Source organism: Agelaius tricolor, unplaced genomic scaffold, assembly GCF_023055355.1.
Source record: "Agelaius tricolor isolate 1412-34295 unplaced genomic scaffold, bAgeTri1.0.p SCAF_25, whole genome shotgun sequence".
Lineage (NCBI taxonomy): Eukaryota > Metazoa > Chordata > Aves > Passeriformes > Icteridae > Agelaius > Agelaius tricolor.
In genome coordinates this window covers 2056806-2076813 of record NW_027269285.1, presented here as the reverse complement: position 1 = coordinate 2076813, position 20008 = coordinate 2056806, and the positions used below count along the sequence as shown (strand labels likewise).

The 20008-nt window shown below is 41.9% G+C and overlaps 1 protein-coding gene across 13 annotated transcripts in view; it reads right to left on the bottom strand.

Annotated features, from left to right (window-relative positions):
- BCAS3 (BCAS3 microtubule associated cell migration factor) overlaps positions 1 to 20008 on the bottom strand; it is a 299661-nt gene that overhangs the window by 183177 nt on the left and 96476 nt on the right. For 11 of the 13 annotated variants that reach the window (XR_011682444.1, XM_071448221.1, XM_071448225.1 and 8 more), the window contains exons 17-20: positions 15230 to 15274; positions 8938 to 9062; positions 8189 to 8354; positions 7012 to 7112 (exon numbers count right to left, since the gene is read on the bottom strand). Coding sequence is in view for 12 of the 13 variants with exons in the window: in XM_071448221.1 (XP_071304322.1) it covers positions 7012 to 7112; positions 8189 to 8354; positions 8938 to 9062; positions 15230 to 15274 (437 nt within the window). In the remaining variant the exon portion in view is untranslated. The remainder of the gene's footprint in view (positions 1 to 7011; positions 7113 to 8188; positions 8355 to 8937; positions 9063 to 15229; positions 15275 to 20008) is intronic. The other 2 variants (XM_071448224.1, XM_071448226.1) reach the window with 1 other exon arrangement.

Below are 20008 nucleotides of genomic sequence, written 5' to 3'. Positions count from 1 at the left end.
TCAACTGCACGAAGCCACGGTGAAATCCATCTGATGGCCATCTTTAAAGAATTATGGAAGAGGTAACTATTTCTATAATTCACCAACTTCAAAAGTATGTTTGACATTATTGTCGGGAAAATTATGTTAACCATGGATTACTGTTACAATCAAAGTATGTAGTGAGAAGTCAAGAGGCTTAGTAGTAAATTTTCAAAGCGGAGCGTGGGGATTTACCCGTTTGACTCCCATTAACGGCAATGGGAGGCGCGCGGCGAAATCCCCGCACGCCGCTTTGAAAACTGACCCTGCGTGCTCACGGACCCTGCTCTAAGGACTTCCAGATGACCACGCAGGAGGAGGAAAGAACCATTTCAGCATGTGCCCTTGTTCATTACTGTTGTTTGTACACATCTGAAAGTGTTTGAGGGGCTGTGCCTGAGCTGTTTCCAGCGCTGGGTTTGTAACGCGTGCATTGGGGCAGGCGAGCTGGGGCTGAGCTGGGGCTGAGCTGGAGCTGAGCTGGGGCTGAGCTGGGGCTGAGCTGGGCCTGAGCTGGGCCTGAGCTGGGGCTGAGCTGGGGCTGAGCTGGGCCTGAGCTGGGCCTGAGCTGAGCCTGAGCTGGGCCTGAGCTGGGCCTGAGCTGGGGCTGGGGCTGAGCTGGGCCTGAGCTGGGCTGAGGAAGCCAAGCACGAGCCCAGGGCTGTCCCTGCAGCACAACCTCCACAGGCACACCCCCAGCAGCCAAGGCACCTTGCAGAGCTCATTGTCATCTCTATTATTTCACAAATATTTCACAAGAATGTATCGTGAGTTACTGCACTGCTCACTCAATGATTTACCTATTTACCCCAATCACTCAGTGCTCAGCCAGAAATTAAATTTGCTTCCTTTAACACTCAGTCCTGGTTCTTGCAGGGACCAGAAAGGGCAGGCTACAGTTTTAGGGAAATGTATTTTTCCCTAAAAAAAACCCCATGAACTCAATTTCATTAGAAACACCTTGTCTGGAAGAGGAAGGGGAGGCAGATTAACCTGCAATCTGTCACGCCTCCAAGTGTGAGAAGCAAACTTGAAAATTGCATTTTCACCATTTGTGACTCTTTCCAGGAAACCCCAAACACATTCTCCATGAGAAATGCCTGCTTGGAATCAGTTTTCTCCAGGAATATTGTAACCATAGTTTAAAAAAAATTATATATATATATATATATATACACACATTCATCTAATGCAGTAGTACTATAATAAAGTAGAATTTCATGAAAATGATTCACTGACTGGAGGCAACATTGGGTAGAAAGAATAAAATGGCAAAGTGGGAATCTAGAAAATGGATTCTCTGGCACTCTGGTTTTGCAGTTTTAAGCCTGGAACATTCAACTGACACAACCTGGTGCAAGGCCCTCACCTGTGGCCCTGGGCACAGCTGAAGGGCAGGGGTTTGGGCACCATTCTCATGACCAGCACAGGAAAATGAGGTGGAAATGTTCACCCATATCCCATGGCTTGTTCCAGCTCCTCTCCATGGCAGCTCAGGTGAGCTCAGGTGAACCTCCCCCACTCCAGGGCGAGGTGAGAGCTGGGTTTGGGGAGGGCTGGGCTCCAGAAATGGGCTATGCTCAAGTGGCCAAATGCAGAACCAGTAGAGCCCAGCAGAGATGCAGGAATGGAGCAGCTGAAACTGCCCCAAGCTCCTGCTTGAGCGTGGCCCTGCCACAGAGGCAGAGCAGAAAGAGGCTTTGAACACCTCATAACCACACAGCAGAGTAATTGTTGTTACTGCACAGGCTCTGCTTTTGATCAGTTTTACTGTCTGAAACCCAGCTTGTTGTGACAGACATTGAACATACCCAGAGAAAGAGCAGCTCTGGCCTCCCAGAAATGCTACACAATTCTCTAGTTACACACAGAGAAAGGGATGTACCAGCACCTGCATTCCTCCATCCCAAATCCATGGTTAAAGATGCAGCCTCAATGCAAGGAGAAAGAAGAGGTACAGCACAAAATGGGATTATCAGTCCAGTTCATTCAGCTATGAGCAGAGCAGCACCTCACCCTGCTGGGCACTGAGGAGGGCTGGGGGACCAGAATGTCCAGATTCCTCCTGTGGCACTCCTTGGCTGTCATTCCAGCATCACAGCTTGGTTTTCATGGTGTCTGTGTTCACAGCACATATTCACAGCTATTGAATACACTCTCCATCTTACCCCCAGACTTTCCACAATACTCTCTAGCTCTGTGGATGTCATTTTTATTTCTGTCAATGGAAGGTATGAAAGGAACATAAAAGGGGCCATAAAGAACCACGATGCTGCTTGGAGACAGAAGTCTTGCCCAGGGTGAAGAGCTTTCATTAGAGGGAGCAGGAAGTGCAAACATGATGTCAGAGCTACAGAGATTATCTGTATAAATGGTGTTATCATTTAACCCAAACAAACAGCAGGGAAAGGCTCACCCCCTCCCTTTGAAGACAATGGACAGTTCCTAAATTGGACTTGTAATGAAAGCCATTTTCAGTGAAACACATGATATGTGCAACAGTTGGTCCAGAAATGAAAATCTGTTCTAACAGCCAAAAGTCAAAGGCAGCTATAAATAAAGGCCTTAATCTTTTCAAGAATCCCTTAACGAAGCCTATAAAACTGATTGTATCTTACTCAAGTGCAAATTCTTACTCAGAAAAATGCAACAGCCCTGCAAGTATGACTTGGAGAGCAGTACAGGGACAAGGAAGGAGAAACAGAGTGCTGGTTTGCATGCTCACATTGTGGAATACAAATTACATTGCATTAGGAATAAACAATTAATGAGACAGCAGAAGCCTCAGCTACAGGTCCATTTTTCTGAGAGAGAAACAATTTCCAGAAGCGGTCAGAGCGGGATGCAGAAACACTGCATCTTTCCTTTTAACACAACAGAAATGCTCTTTGATTATTTAAAAGCCAATTGCAAAGATCTGTCTTCAAAACCTCCTATTGCAGGTTTAATAGCAAGGAGGTGCAAGTACACTTACCAGCAACACGGGAGTAAAGCACAGACTTTTGTTTTAACAAAATCTATATTTATACGATTACATTTCCTATGGTTGAGGGCAGCTGTAATTAATGGATTTCCCTCCTTCCCCTAATGCAGTCATTTGTCAATTTAAACACAGAATGCCCAATCAATTTTGATGTATTTAGTAAGCAATTTGTCAGAGTACTGCACACCAGTTAATATATTAATTCTTGTCACTGGCCCGCTTCTGACAACTGTAGGCCCTGTCCATGAAATTGGTCCTGATGAGCCAAAACTCTTGCCTGGAATGTGAAGGTGCCCTTTGCAGAGCCAGAGGAGAGAAATCAGATCTCAACCCATTCAATTCCTTTTTGGGGCAGTTTTTGGTCAATTTTAGGGGATTTTTTAATTAATGTGTTAATTTGCCACATTTCAGATATTGCATCTACTGTGTGATAGAAAAGGGAATTCAGAGTGGAGAGATGAGGAAGAAAGGAAATAAATATGAAATGAGGATGTCAGACTTTCTGGTGATTACCTGTTTCCATGGCAATGCCATTATGTGCCATGAACACTGACTGTGTCAATTCTAACATGCAAAAAACATGTGAAAGGTACAGAAGGCACACAAAGGAAACAAGGGGTAAGTCAGGCAAATATGCAAAACTTCAGGGCCTGGTAAAAGAGAGGAAAGAATTCATTTGAAAGAAACCTGAACACAACCATGATATTGTCACGGACATCTTAACAGCATCCTCAGGAGTTTATACAACCCAAAGCACCTTAATTCCTAAGTAGCAAACAGCAGGAAGAAGGCAGGATTTAAAGAGTAATTAATGACAAAGCTTGGCAATTCTGTGGAGGAAGCTTTAACATTTCAAGTTCCTGTGGACACCAAAAGCCTCCTGTGCACACGTGCAGTGCCTGGCACAACTCTCCTCCCACTGCCAGGACACTTTAACCACACCAGATGAAGGTGTTTATGTTATAGCAAAAACATCTAGGAAGAGTAAAATGTGACTCAGATGTCCTTCTGTTGTGGTTAGATGTGGAAGCTGCTGAGGACACAGGTGAATAAAGAGGGGATATTAGAGACACAAAGAAGGTAGAATATTGTGTATTAAATGTGAGGAGTCTAGAGAATATCTGATACCTAAAAGCCAGCACTGAAAACCTGAGGATTGTCATTAATCCAGGGGTCTGTGGGATGGGCTCATGGGAATCTGCTCTGTCAGATTCAGGACTGGTGAAACTCTCTCTGACCCAGTGCAGAGTTTGGATCAGGATCCTGACACTTCCTGCAGGCCAGCAGGTTGTGGAATTGAATGTGCAGGTTCACTTTCAAGCCACGAGCTTACAGAAAGCTGTAAATCCCTCACTTCCACTTTCTCACCTGTGTAGCAGCCCTGAGCTGTGCTGATGTGCTCAGGTAGACACGAGCTGCACTCACTGATGCAGGTTTCTGCAGCAGATGTCACAGATGACCTCAAAGCAAGGAAACAGCTGTGCTGATCCACTTACAAATACCCTTGGGATAAAGGTCTTGGACACTTGTTGTACAAAACATTTCTTCAAACAATGGTTCCTTGTTCTTTCCTTTCTAGCTGCAAATAAAACTTTCAGATTCTTTAAAAATATTAAAAGCTGAACCATGTGTTGATAACCTAAAGCAGGATTTTTTTTTTTGAATATTCTCTGTTTAGCACAAGAAGTCACCGGCCTGGTTTATATTTTTCAAAGACTAAGGAAGGTTTTGGCCCTGTGTTTTGGCATCAAACCTCTTATTTATGAAAACCTGGCCGTGCAGCCCTCCAAGCAGCCTGCCAGACGTCTCATTGTTCTGCCCGGCTGCTGACAGAGGTACTCTGTGCTAAAAAGCACACTGAGGGTTTTTCAATGACCCAGGGGGCAAAGGTCACTTATTATAAATGGATAATGAGACCTAATGCAATGTTCTGAGTGTGGACAAAGAAAGGGTCTATCCATACCCCCTTGTGACTTGGTCATTCAGGCTTTTATTTCCCCTGCACACTTAATGGAGCCAAACAATCGGCAGAAATGCTATACAGAAAGGGAGAGAAACTGCTGCATTCTACCTCCAGAGACAGCCACAAATAGTGACCCTGAAACGGCGCCAGGCTCCTCTGCCACTGACGTGGCAGACAGATGGACCAGCCCCGGCTGAGCCATTTGCTGGCAATTAGAGCACAGCAAAGCCAGGCTGCAGCTAAAGCCAGCCCAGGTAAGCGGAGCCTGAGCCGGGCTTAGCAGCTCTTTAACAGGTGGCTTTTGTGGGAAACTCCATTGTCGGGGACTTCACTGAGGAGCTTCAGCCTGAATAAATCCAGAAGACAAAAGTTCAAAGACAATCAGACACAAATTTCACTGTTATTGCCATTTGCATTATGTCCTCTAGATATTCTGCTGTCTTTAGTGGTTATTATTTTATTATTCTTTCCATTTCACATCCAGCTTAAAGAATTCCTAATATGTGAATTAAAATCTGAGTTAAAAGTCTAATAATTCAAATAACACGAGTTCTTTAATTGGCCATGTTTCAGATATTGCATCTACTGTGCAATGGAAAAATGAATTCAAAGTGGAGAGATAAGGAAGAAAGGAAATAAATATGAAATGAGGATGTCAGACTTTCTGGTGATGGAAAGTTACCTATTTCCATGGCAATTCCATTATGTGCCATGAACACTGACTGTGTCAATTCAAACATGCAAAAAACATGTGAAAGGTACAGAAGTCACACCAAGCAAACAAGGGATAATTCAATCAAATATGCAAAACCCCTTTAAGTTCATTAATTTGCTGGAATTTAGCTACTACTCAATCATCTTTCTTTAAAAAGTTTTCAGTACTGAACCATTAGAAATGTGGATTTGTACACATTGTATACTGTACTGTGTAACAGCATTTGAGCTGTTAATAAAATGTTAATAAAATACACAAAATGAGCCCCATCCATCCCTGGTTTCACCCTGTGAGATACAAGGTGAAACCAGGTGAAATACATACTAATGATGCTGTGCACTCCTAAATAATTTTTCATATTCTTTTGTGCCTTTTGAGTCTTATCCCAATTTTCTGTGCAGCACAGAAGAAGGAAGACTCAAGCTCTGCAGGTTTCCAGAACACTCCGATGCAGCAGATGGACAGGTAGAAGCAGCAGACCCAATCTGGCCCCAGTGTCCCTTTCCCAGCCCCATCCAAAGTGCCTCCTCCTGGTCCCCATGGCCACTTGGTGCAGCTGAAGTGTCCCTGTCACAGGAAGCTGCCTGCACTGACAACTGTGCTCAGCTCTGGTTTCCCCTGGAGAACTTCAACAGATGCCAGGAGCTGCTCCCTTGTGAGACCTCAACTGCTGCATCACTTTGGTCCTGAACACAGCAGAGACCTGCTCCTCACTCTTAGAACTCCTCTCTCTTTGCAATTGTCAAATCAAAAAGAAATGCTCATTTTTCTACATAACCATGATAAAAATGCGTGGGTTTGTGTATTGATACAATATAGATAAATCATATAGAGAGAGCTATGGGTGTATGAATGTTTCTGAACGGGCCATGCCATGAAATATTGGCTCTCTGGGAATGGTGTGGCTGGGCAAGACCCAGGCCAAGCAGCCCTGGCAGCAGTGCCAAGGCTCCTGAGGGAGGCAGCTGAGACTGGGGCTGGAAGGAGCCCAGCACCCAGGAGCTCCCAGGGACAGGGAAATGCAGATGCACTCATTACTGGGTATGGAATTCACAGGAGGAAATGGCCAAAAGCATGAGAAGGAATGAGGTGAGGAAACCCTGAGCATTTCATGGGATCTGGTGGGTGACTCTCACAGCCTCACAGTTCTGATTCATGGTAAAAATCTTAACACTACATTCACTGCTCCCTCCTTTTACTAACAGAGTTACACACAGCCCTACTGTAGGGTTGAACATCCACTGAAATTGGCTGAAAAATGAACTTGGAAAATCACTCTCTGCTCTAAACGTGCACATGAGACAAGACAAGAAGTTGTCAGCTACTCACAGCCAGCCAGAAGATACTGGTAGTACTGCACAGCATCTGCAGCCAGGAGCAGTGGATGGTTTGCATTAAATGGTGGTTGGAGCTCATTCCACTGAGGAGTTCTGAGGTAAAACACAAGACTATTAATATTTCAGCTAATACAGAGAATGTAAATCAGTGTTTCTGTCATCACATGCAATTATCTATACAAGCTCACAAAATGTTTGTAATTATTTAAATTAGCTTGTTCAAACACTGCAATCCACCACAGGCAGTGGAGCAGCAGGGCCAAATTGTGCAGATTGTGAGGCAAAGACAATACTTGGTTGTTGACTGCAGCAGGGATTGCATTAAAAAACCCAGGAAGGAGGTTTAGATTAAGTTGGTAAATATGTTTAGGACCATTGTATGTCATGCTGACGTTATATAAACACACAAGAGAAACTGGGGAACTTTTTTGTTCTGTTAACTACCACTGCTTCCATCCTGTGAAGTCATTGAGCACTTACTGTGAAAATAAAGCTGTGTAAAGTTATGGATTATTGATCCAATTAGAATTTTCAATTCCATTACAACCTACTCATTTCAACAATAATGGTCCCGAAGTCTGTGTTGTAATTTTAATTAGGGTGGGCCATTCCTAAATAGCTTGGTAAATCAAGTATTGATCACTCCAGTCCAGCCATAAGCAGCACTAAGGAATGCAGGAGCCAAGAAAAATCAATAGAAAAATATTTTAAAACGTCAAAAGCACTGACAACACTTTCTCATCAATTCTTCTTTACTTTCTTCCACATGTCAGGAATAATTTCTTCTACTGTCTTTAGAAATGGTACCTTCAGCTGCTCACAGGAAAACTCACAATGCTTCATCATGGGAACCTTGCTCATGTCTCACAGCAGAATTCTGTACTTCAACACTACCAAAATAATCGTTCCTAGTCCTTATACAAAAAGAAAATTACAACCTGATCATTTAAAATCACCAATTAATAAGAATCTCTATTGATTCACAGACATGCTCATGCCTAGCTCCACGTGTAGAGAAGGATTTAGAAGCTCAGTTCCCCTTGAGGCACATGAACAGTGACAGAACTGTACGGAAAGCAAGGCTTGAATCTCCCTCCTTCAGCAAAAACCTCATTCAAAGAGCAAAATCCCAAGGATGGCAGGCAGGAGAAGGCCCAGGAGTGAGGTACCTGACCAAAGTCCAGCTGGCCCTGGGGCAGGTGCCCATCTCCAGGGGGGTGTCGTCGCTGATCTTGGGCGCGGTGCTGAGCGGCCGCGGCTCCAGCACGTGCTCCACCAGGCTCCCGTAGCAGCTGATGATGTACAGGGACTCCACCACAAACTGCTTGGACTGGTCTGGGGCAGAAAGAGAGGAAATCTTATTGAAACAGCACAGCAGCCACAGGAAAAGCAGAAATTGCAGAAATAGCAGGCTCTCTGTGTTCTTTTAAGTTTCTTGCTTGCAGCTAAAAAGGTGAATTGAAAGTAGCAAAAGGGCTGGAAAGACAAAGAGAAAATTGTACAAAACACACAATTTTCACACAATTGTATAAATATGTCATCCAAGAGAAGTTTCTCACCAAGGTGTGTTCAGGTGATTACACATTTCCAAACTACCTTGTACATTTGCTTTAGCAAAGGTCTTTCATCCTTATCTCACAATTTTTTCAATGCCACTTCACACCTTTGGGCTGACCTATCAAAGTTGGGTTTCTGCCATTGTATCATAATAAAATATCAATTATTCATTTCACTAATTAAAATTTCAATTATTCCTTTCACTGATTAAAATTTCTTGTACATTTTTACAAAAAGCACCCCTAAGAATGTTCCTAAAATTCTCGATTGCCCCTGAGTTTAAGGAACAAAATTGCTTAGAACCTGTCACAAAATAAGAATATAAGTTTAAATGCAAGGCCTAATTCTGTGAGGTACCAACCTTTTTCTCGTTTGAGACCAGAATTGTTTGCAAACCATGACCTTGAAGCTCCAAAGACTGCAGCGACACAAAACTCCCCTCCCACAGACTTACTGGGTGAAATCTGTGGGGCTGGTTTGGATTTGCTTTAAAGAAAGAACAAAATAAAATTATATCAATTAATTCTCAAAAAAATGAAGATGTCCCTTGCTTAGCAACAATTTTAAGATACTACTTCAGAAAAGGGGAATATCTGCAGTTCCCATAAGGCTGAGCAGGGTTTACAGATGCTCAGTGTTTCCCAAATTCCCCTGGAATACTGAACTCATTCACTTGAAGAACAGCACTGGCTCATAATGGAGAACTGAATTGTTTAAAAGACCCAATACTGGACATTTGCATTAAGTAGAAACAACTTCTGAAATAAATACAAAGAAATCCTAAATCCTTTGGGAATGAAAATGCAGATTCTGGGCCAGCCATTCCACGTGTCAAAATGTCCTTGTTTTTCCAAAGGAAGTGAGGAACAGCCAGGGGATGTGAGTGGCACAGGGGGCAGGGAAGGACATGCAGAGGGCACAGGAGCAGGGAAGGATGCACACACTCAGGAGCCACTGTTGGTTAGAACATACCAGGAATTCTACATGGAAAAGCAGCCTGGGGCACTGTGCCCTGAGCCACGATGTGCAAGGAGCAGAGCCAGGGGGTGAGGATGGTTACTGAGACATTCTGAGGTGTTTCTCCTCACAGGTTTCTGTTCTGCAGGAACTCAAAACTATGGGCAGAGCATTGTCCATGCCTCAATTCATTAAATCAGGATTTTACCCTTTCCTTAAGAGAAAAGCTGTTTGACAAACCCACACAGGATTTTTCTTTCTTCATGTTCCCCTTGTTCTAGCCCGTTTAATTGAATTATTTTATATTTTTCTCTCTACTCTATTTCACTGCTCCCTTCTCTTCCTACCCATCCCTCCTTTCCATTTTTCTTCTACCACACAACTTCAGCCTGTGATCAGACCATCCCATTAACCTGGTTTTTACATAACAATCTCCAATTCTGAGAAGTGTGTGCATGGAATTCAGTACTAGAAGAATATTTTTAAGCAGCAGAAATCAATTAAAACACTGTATGGTTATATTGATATTTAATTCATACTAACAGATCATATACATAGCAAGCCTATGGTCACATGGGCTTGGATCAGAGCTGGAACTCTTGTGCATGTGGGAGAAGCTGGAATGTCCCAAAAGAGCAGTTGGAATTTATAGTCAGTAACTCTGGTATTGAACCACCACAAAGCACTTAATATCCAACTGTTAAACCTACAGCTACAGATGACTGGGTCAGAAATCTGTGTTCTGGAAAGGTCCTGACTATAAATGTATCCCCTTGATTGCAGTGGCACATCAGGTTTCTATACTAGAATATTTAAGTTGTGATTGTGTTAACTGATAAGTTTTTATTAGCTACTCAGGAAAAAAAAATCAGAATGGATTTCTTTCACTTTGAAATAATCATCTATCACAGAAAGAGTATTTTTAACCTAATTGTATATTGAGAATTATTTTAGCTCTCACTTTTCAACTATTCACATGCTAATTTTCCTTCAGAAATGAAAATATAAATGTATCAGTGAATTAGAGTCTTGTTGCTTACTTCAATTAATAAATGGTTGTGTTTAACACAGAATTCAGGACAGTGTCACCCATCAGTCACTACAGAGCAAACCAGGAGCACAGGTGTGACTCTGCCATATTCACTTCCTCTGGACAAATGGATCTTTCTCTACTCTCGTAATATTCTTAATATTCTCAATTTTTACTGAACAAATTCTGAGACAATTAAAACGATTTTTCAAAGTTAACAAAGTAATTTCAAATAGAAAAAAAAAATTGGAATCAACTGCTATTCTGAGCTACAAACTGTAGCAAAGTTCTACAGAGACAGAACTGCCTGCGAGCCCTGAAGCTGAACTGGGACCCAACACATTTTTCCAGAGCTCTCCACACTCTGAGTCCCCAGACCTGTGTTTGCCCCAGTACAATTCTAAACAGCCTTAGAGGAAATGGTCTGAGCTCAGTTCTATTTACATCTTGTCTTTAGGATGTGCATCTTTCAAGGCAAGCACTTAAGTGTTGCTTTCAGTGCCAGGAGCTTTTCCCTTCGAGGACGATGTTTTGTAGCAGGGAGAGCAGACCTTGTAAAACACGATTACTCCTGTGGTTCCACTCAGCCCTGCTAGCAAACAAAGACAAGCAAACAAACCAAAAAGATTCCTGCATCTTATTGGTTTGCACAGATTTCTGAAAATGCTGCTGAGATGTCAACAAGTCTATTCTGAAGTCTCTTGTAGCTGAGGAATCTTTCATTTGAGCATCATTTGACTCGATTCCTGATTTTCATCGATATTTTCCAGCACAAATTGCATTCCTCCAGCAAACCTCCAAAGCCCAGTTATTTTCAGTAACAGTAATGCCACTAGAAAAATATCTTTACATGTCATTGTGATATTTTAACAACTTGGAAACTATAAATCCTCATTATTCTGCAGACACAAACACCCTCTCAGCTTTATAAATGATAACAAAACAATAATGTTGAAGGTAGGTGGTGAATGACTTGGTTCTGCTATGAACTCCTGCTCCTTCCTTGCTCTTGGCTTGTCAGCACTTCATAAATTATTCCAAGAGCTGAAATTTAGGCACATTTGGCCTCACTTTTACAAAACAGTTACTTTAAAAGAATCTTCATAATACAGTAACTTCCAAAAGATTGTACCACAGTTTTCCTGAGAAGGGATGCAGCAAGAAATTCAGATTTTTGGGAGGGAGTCAATGCTAGAACCAAGACAGTGAAGGACATGGGGCCAAACCATTCCCCATGATAATCCCACTCCTCATTTCTCCCAAATGCTGGGATAACAGCATTGCATGTAAGCCATCAGGAGGATGAGAAGGCAGTTGGCTTTTTCCTCTCTGCATCTACTCCACTGTGCAACCACACCTGGGACTCAGTGAGACACAGCAGCAGTTTTACCCCAATTAGATCTGTACAGAAACCGAAATCAGGAATAAAATGTAGCTGGGGAAATCTGTATTATTATTATTAAATGTTCTAACATAATTTTGGAGGATTATTTCTATCTTAAATGCAAAAGCACCAAGACGTAGACATCGACATTTTCTACTGGAATGGCACAAAAGGAGATGAGAGGAAGCTGAAGAAGAAAATGAAGACATCACTTTGTCAGAGCTTAAACAGCAATGAAGAGGCTGAGCTCAGCATGCAAGTTCTTTCATGTTGCCAGCACAGTAAGAACAGATTAAGACCTACTGAAACCATTCAGAGCTCCCACTTGTCAGCTTTGTAACACATCAAACTCTGCCATAATCTCTGCAAATGCATTGTGGTAGCTCTTTGCAAAACCACTAAATAGTTACTAATATTTTAATTAGTTTACATACTAATTAAATATTATTATTTAACTGGTAAGAATTAATACTTTTAAAATATTTTGAAAACCAGAGGCTGCATAGTTCATGATGGAGTTTTATGTCTCCCAAAATTATTCTGGCTCTTAAATGTACCTTTAAATCTATTGTCAAACAAGTGACATGACTTTAAAACAATAAATAAATTGCATATATGTGATATGAAGGAGCTGCCTTATATATTCAAATATTTATACAGTACCAGTATATATACCAGTATATACCAGTACTATTTAAATAGTACCAGTCTGCAAAGATTGAAAATTGCTCTGATTTTATATTCCAAACAAATAGGCTCCAAATAGATGAGATTCATAAAAACAAAAGCACTTATTCCACACTAAACCCACTGAAATGGAAACATCCATGACTGCTGATGGAAAAAGTTTTATCTTGACCACATAAGCAACACCAAAAGTATCAGGAGAAAAATACTGCATGAAATTTGCATTTACACATAAAGTTACAAAAAAAAATCTGTGTCAAAGTCTAGAAATTTTAATTCATTTATCATTGTGCCTAAAACATGAAAACAAAGATGTTTCCAGTTGTCAGATCATGAATAAAGCAGGAAAAAGCACGAAAAGCAATGGTAGGATCCTTTATTCAGCAGGCACTTAGCTGTCAAATCAACATCCATTTTGTTTACAGAATTTTAGGTCTCATTAAGACCTTAATGGAAACAACATGATTTCTTCCCCCACCCAAAGTGTGTTTTTTATCCTAATTTCTCTGTAGACGAGCAAGAACCATATTTTTGAGCTAGCACTGGCATTAAACAAACCACAAAAAGAGTCTTGTGAAAGACAGGCAACAATTTTGGAGCCTATTTCATATATTCCCCTCTTTAATCTCAGCCTTTTAATCTTACTTCAATCTAAAACCATTTCTGGTTGACGTCTCCTGCTTCGTGCAGGGGTGACCCACACAGCCTTGGCTCAGAAATCCACTGCCAAAACTCCTCTTCCAGAGCCCCTGCACTTCTTAGATCACCAGCAGCCAAAATCCTTTGGTGCATCATAAACTGCATTTAGAAATGCTTCTTAGGGAGGTATTCAGGAGTTAGAAATTCTCCATGAATAAGGCAAAGTTTTTCCTTTTTCTCCCCTTTCCTTTTTCCTTTCCTTTCCTTTCCCCTTTTCCTTTCCTTTCCCCTTTTCCTTTCCTTTCCCCTTTTCCTTTCCTTTCCCCTTTTCCTTTCCTTTCCCCCTTTTCCTTTCCTTTCCTTTCCTTTCCTTTCCTTTCCTTTCCTTTCCTTTCCTTTCCTTTCCTTTCCTTTCCTTTCCTTTCCCCTTTTCCTTTCCTTTCCTTTCCTTTCCTTTCCTTTCCTTTCCTTTCCTTTCCTTTCCTTTCCTTTCCTTTCCTTTCCTTTCCTTTCCTTTCCTTTCCTTTCCTTTCCTTTCCTTTCCCCTTTTCCTTTCCTTTCCTTTCCTTTCCTTTCCTTTCCTTTCCTTTCCTTTCCTTTCCTTTCCTTTCCTTTCCTTTCCTTTCCTTTCCTTTCCTTTCCTTTCCTTTCCTTTCCTTTCCTTTCCTTTCCTTTCCTTTCCTTTCCTTTCCTTTCCTTTCCTTCCCTTCCCTTCCCTTCCCTTCCCTTCCCTTCCCTTCCCTTCCCTTCCCTTCCCGTCCCATTTTCCTTCCCTTCCCTTCCCATTTTCCTTCCCTTCCCATTTTCCTTCCCTTCCCATTTTCCTTTCCCCCTCCCACCCCTTTGCTTCTCCTGGCACAGATCCCTCCTCAGCCTTTTTCTGGGAATTCTGGGTCCTACAAAGCCCTTAACAAGTTCTTTTCCTGAAGAGAATATTCTGATAGAGCATTGAGGGTGATGCACGTGGTGCCAGCTTCTAGAGAGCCAGGTACAAATATTCTAACAGGTACTGGTGGGCATAGGTAATAGATACCCTTAGCTAAATTAAAAACAAAGAGAAAATCCCAAACCCACCAAAAAAAAACCCAAAAACCCAAGCCCCAGAAAAACCTGCTGGAAGTTTTAAAATTTTCTAAGGTTCCTACTTCTTCCATTCTTATTATCCAAAACTTCCAGCATCTAAGGCCAATCCTGTTATAAAGTGGTGATTGAGGTGATGCAGCATTGCCCAAATATTGAACCAAACTCAAAAATCTTGTAAAAACTTGCCTTTTCTCTTGTCTGTATTCTTATAACATGCTGCATTTTTTCACATTAAAATGAAACCCCTTTAATTTCAAATATCCCAATTTTAACAGAACTGTTTCCCATGTTGGAACGAGATGGTTTGGAAGATTCCTTTCACCCCAGACAGTTCTGTGATTTTTTTCTCCACAGTAATCAGCTTTTCTTTTATTTTTTTTCCCAGTACCCATTTTACTGCTTCACCTCTCACTGCAGTACTTTACTGCCTACTCACTGCTAATCTGGCTTATTTTTCAGAGGTCATCATCGATGTTTTCTGTCTGTAAGCAACTTAGTGCTACAATAATAAAGGAAGCAATATAGAAAAAAAAAAAAAGAGGCTTGTTTGGAAAGACATCGCAATCATTTCTGCCCACTTAGAAATAATTTATTTTTTCAACTTCCCTGCTACTTAAAAATTAAATGCACTCCCAAAGGTAAAAAGAAGGGAGGAAAAAAAAAGTGAATTCAATTCCTTGCAATGCTTGATGGTGAACACGCATCCATAGTTTAAAAGTGAAATCATGTGCGTGGAAACCTATGGATCAGCCATGCAGGAAAACAAACGAAACCAAAAAATTAATCCAAAATTAAAAAGTCTAAGCACAGAGTTATTTTCAGCAAGGACAGCAAATGGAGTATAGGCATGCTGGGTTTGAACTGGGAACTCACCAAGGAGCTTTTATGGAAAAACATCCTGCTCCAAACAGGTAAGGTCTTCACGGAAAGGGGAAAAATGCACAGAAATTAGATGAGAACTCAATTCCCAACAAGTACACGGTATATCATGCTACTGAGATTTCTGCAGAAAGTGAACAGATCATTGTTAGAGCCTTGCTATGGCCAGGAGGAGCTGCCAGGGGAGCAGCAGTGCCCAGGGACAGTCCCGGGGCTGGGAGGGCTCCGCATGCGGGGACACGCGGGGACATCGCTGCAAGCTGGGCTCACTCAGAGCTGGGCTTAGAGTGAGAGCTGGGCTCAGTCAGAGCTGGGCTCAGTCAGAGCTGGGCTCAGAGCTAGAGCTGGGCTCAGTCAGAGCTGGGCTCAGAGTCAGAGCTGGGCTCAGAGCTAGAGCTGGGCTCAGTCAGAGCTGGGCTTAGAGTCAGAGCTGGGCTCAGTCAGAGCTGGGCTCAGTCAGAGCTGGGCTCAGTCAGAGCTGGGCTTAGAGTCAGAGCTGGGCTTAGAGTCAGAGCTGGGCTCAGAGTTAGAGCTGGGCTTAGAGTGAGAGCTGGGCTCAGGGTCAGAGCTGGGCTCAGAGCTAGAGCTGGGCTCAGAGTGAGAGCTGGGCTCAGGCCCAGCTCAGGGCCCCTCCAATCTGCTGCCAACGCTGGGCTGCAGCAGACACTACAGTCAGGACAGGAAAAGGGAATGAGCCCCAAATCATTGGGGGTTTACCATGGAACAGGCCGGGCACAGTGGGGCAGGTTTACAGAGTTACTGAGAGGAGCTCAGATAAAACCAACAGGGGCAAGCAGAACCTTTCAGGGACAATTACTCAGCCTCTTGCTAGGACAGAAACACCCCATGGAATTCAACTTTTCTTCCCCCCCTTAAAAGCTTGCACAGATGCAGGAAAGAGAGCCCTAACTCACTTCAAATGTATTTGATGCTCAGTCACCAGATCTAGAGCTGAGTGCTTTTGGCCACCCAACAATTTACACCATGATTTGATTTCATCTTCTGCTCAAGTATTTTGCACAGTGGAGAGTTTTTAACCTGATATTAATCTGAGGGAATTTTCAATGGGTATCTCCATTTAAAAAGCCATTGCCATAGTGACATTTGCATAAAATCTGAAAAGGAGGCAAATTTAGAGCTACTCAGAGGCTCAAGGCTTCTTCTGAGTCTCATTTGGGATGTAACATCATCCACAAAATCACTAAAGAATTGATTTTGTAAATGCCAATGGTTCTGCTTTCTTTGCATCCTCTGACTCAGCAGTAAGTTCTAGGTAGTTGAAACAGGTGAAATATTTCCAGGCAATGAATTACCAGAAAGGGTCCAGCACTGAAGGATGTGTAAAGCACTCAGCCATAGACCAACACAATTAAAAGGATACCAGCCTGATAAAAAAAGAATTCAGTGAACTAAATCTGACATGAGCACAACATCAATGAATGAAGGGATCCTCTCAAAAAACATTCAGGTGAAGGTACAAACCTAAGACAAATATTCTTCAACATGCAAAGATGCAAACATCCAATAAAGAACAGAATATTACGGAAAAAAACTCCTATCCTATTTTTAATTAGTACTATGGGCCAAAAAAAATCATTTTTTGAGCTCCATATAAGGGACTGGCCTTTAACTTTCTGTATTTAATAAATTGGTTCACATTTTTGGGGACAGAGCTCATTTGACAGAACCAACCACCCTTCTAGACCTAATGTATCATCTTTGAACAGTGGTAAAACCCAATTAAATTGTCTGAACTGAATGATCTCCTATAAAGTCAGCACATCCAGTCCCTGAGTCAAAGGCCAGTCTGGAAGATGAGTCCAGCACTATTGCACTGCTTAAATATTTAATTGAAAGCTAAATCTCCTGCATAACCCAAGGCCAACATGATTTAAAACCTAGAATGTATCGAGTGTAAATCTGAAGAGTCATTGGAGAGGGGTGGGATCTGCCTGGGAGCTCAGAATTTCATTTCTAAATGATGATCAGGGACGTTTTGGACACTATTTCTTTTTCTTCTCTAAGTTGCTCTGTCTTCAAACCTCAGGCAAGTAACACTTAGCTGAGCCCATTAAACATTTCAGAAGCTTTTTCTTCTTCCACTACTCCTATATTGACCTGATTGTACAAATTAACAATTTCTCTTTATTTTAATTACAAACTGGCCCAGGTGGGCTTCAACTGAAGGTTTTGTTCAGTCAGTTTTGGATAGAAAATTTTGTATCATGAAGAAAATGTCATTACACTTCCAAAGACTCCAGCAGAGACTTATTAAAATGCTTTATGTGTAAGAAAACCAACTTAGCACCACCTTGCTGCTCAAAAGACCTGATTTCTTTCAAGACAACCATTTTTTCCCCTATGATATTTATATAAGCAATTGTTTCCCCCTATTTCCCTCCCATAATATGGATGGAATGCTAATTGAGAGCGAGAGAGAATTCACAAATTACAGGATAACCCAGCCTTGAAGAGACAGCACCAGATGGCTGCGCTCGGTGACAGCAAGAGAGCAGTGCCAAGGCAAAACTCACCCAGGTTCCCTTTCCCAGAGCCAGGCAGAAATTCCAAAGGAAATCATGCAAGGAGGATGATTTACCATTCAAATTCTGACAGAATTTTCGCAGTTTCTTACCTGGTTCTGAGTTTTAGCAAATTGACAAATTAAATACTTTGATTTTGTGTGGTTATGTTTAATAAACCTCTTTAAGCTTTTAATAAGCTGTGCAATACCCATTTATTCTAGCCCTCATTATGCCAAATCGAGAATCCTCTCATAAACAGTGACATCTGAACAAACTTCAGTGCAAATAATTGTATCTTGTATCAATTACAAATCATTACAGCAGTTACTTTGCTACTAAAATATACTATAAAAACAGAATGATATAAAATATGTCTGAGAAATGTGCCAGAAAGAGAATGTCTGGCTTCAGACAATTGTGCTGAACTCTTTAGCTTTATTTTTTTTTTCCTTCTACTTTTTCAGTTATTTTTTCCTAATGAATTGTACCATAATGTGGTGATTTTGCACCACTTATTTTTGTTTGCTGCATCAGCTGACTCTGGGACAAATGAAGGTCCCTGAGACAAAATAAATCCAAGATATATCAGTGACTTTATATATATATAATCCAAGATATATCAGTGACTTTATATATATATAATCCAAAATATATCAATGACTTTCTGTGCATAGAAAATGAAAATCATAAAATTGCATCAGACACTTTACCTGCTTCCTCACTGAGGGTGGAATGAGCTATGGGGTGAAGAAGGGATAGAGTTTCATGTTTTAAAATACACTATCTAAATCTCCTGGCTGGAAAAAAAGCAAGGTTTATCCTTTTCCTGCAAGGCACACAGGATTTCTGTGTTTTGACCAGGCTCAGCTAATGCAGGTTCCATCCTGCAGCTCACTCCAGCCAGGATGAGCTGGGGAGTGAAGTTTGATACAAATATAATGACCCTGTCCCTTGAGGAGTTCAAACAAATGCTGCTGGCAGAGGAGCCAACTTTGACAACAGTTTTTCTTTGGGGGCAATTATTTTATCTTTTTTTCCCTCCTTCCCATTACAGCTCATCCATGTCCCTACTGGAAATTAACTACAACTCATCCCACAAACCCAGGAAACTCTTCTGGAGCTACTGTGGGGCACAAAGCTGAATTCTAGAATGTTCTGAGTCACTGCCCTCTATGGACAATGAGATGGATCATACAGCTCTCCCCCTTCCCAGTCTATAAGCTCTTTGTAAATGAGCAATGAATTAACCCATTCACCAGCCTTGACAAGGAATTCAGCATTGCTATCAAAATTTTGAGAGGGAAACTGAGGCACGGATATAGAAAGACTTATTAAACCCAGCTCTTGTGCTGTCCTGCATCCCCCCCTAATCTTTAAAACATCAGGAGCTTCCTTACTCATTAGTGTTAGAGCCCCTCTGGGAAAGGCTGAATGTGCTGACAGCACAGACTCCAGGAAAGCCAGTCAATGGGATGACAAAATGGAGGGACAAAAATGAAGTGCTTGATGAAGGTGCAGAAATTACAGTGGGAGACTTGAAAAGGCCAAGGAGGAAGCAGAGGGCAGGGAAGGAGGGATGGAAGGCAGAGGGGATGCTCCAAGGCGCTCCATGCTGACAATGAACTGGCATTCAGAGCAGTGACTGATCAGAACATGTTCCAAACTCTGCATCTTTGCAGGGGGAAACAAAAGCATCTGTGATGAACAGCACGGTCATGACACAATTCCAGACTCCGTCTTTCATTCCCACAGGGCTACAGGGAACACTTTTAAAAAATTTACTGCCATTCCACCTGTCAAGCAACATGACATGCTTTGCAGCTCTGCTCCAGACACACGGTATTAACAGCACTGATCAGTCCTTTCAGTACCTGCAAAATATTTTGCTGTCTTGGATACTGGCAGAACAAACCCCAACTCGATTTTTTGGTTAATAAAATCTACAAGACTTCAGGAAGATTTAATATTAAAGCAGCTGATGCTAAGAGAAATAAAACGGACAAATGCAGCCCTCTCATCATACGGTATTTGAGCCTCGCTTGAATGTACTGTAACAGATTAAATTTTTAATTCTTTCATAGTCACAAGCACGGGAGAAGAGGAATCTTTGACTGGAGGAGCCCAGCTCCTTTTCTGATGGCTGCACACTGGAGGCTCAGCAGCTGCTCCCAAGGAAGAGCCTTGTTTCCTCGGAGCAGTGCTCAGAGGTGCTGACCATGGAGGTGTAAATACATCTGTCTTTTGCCAT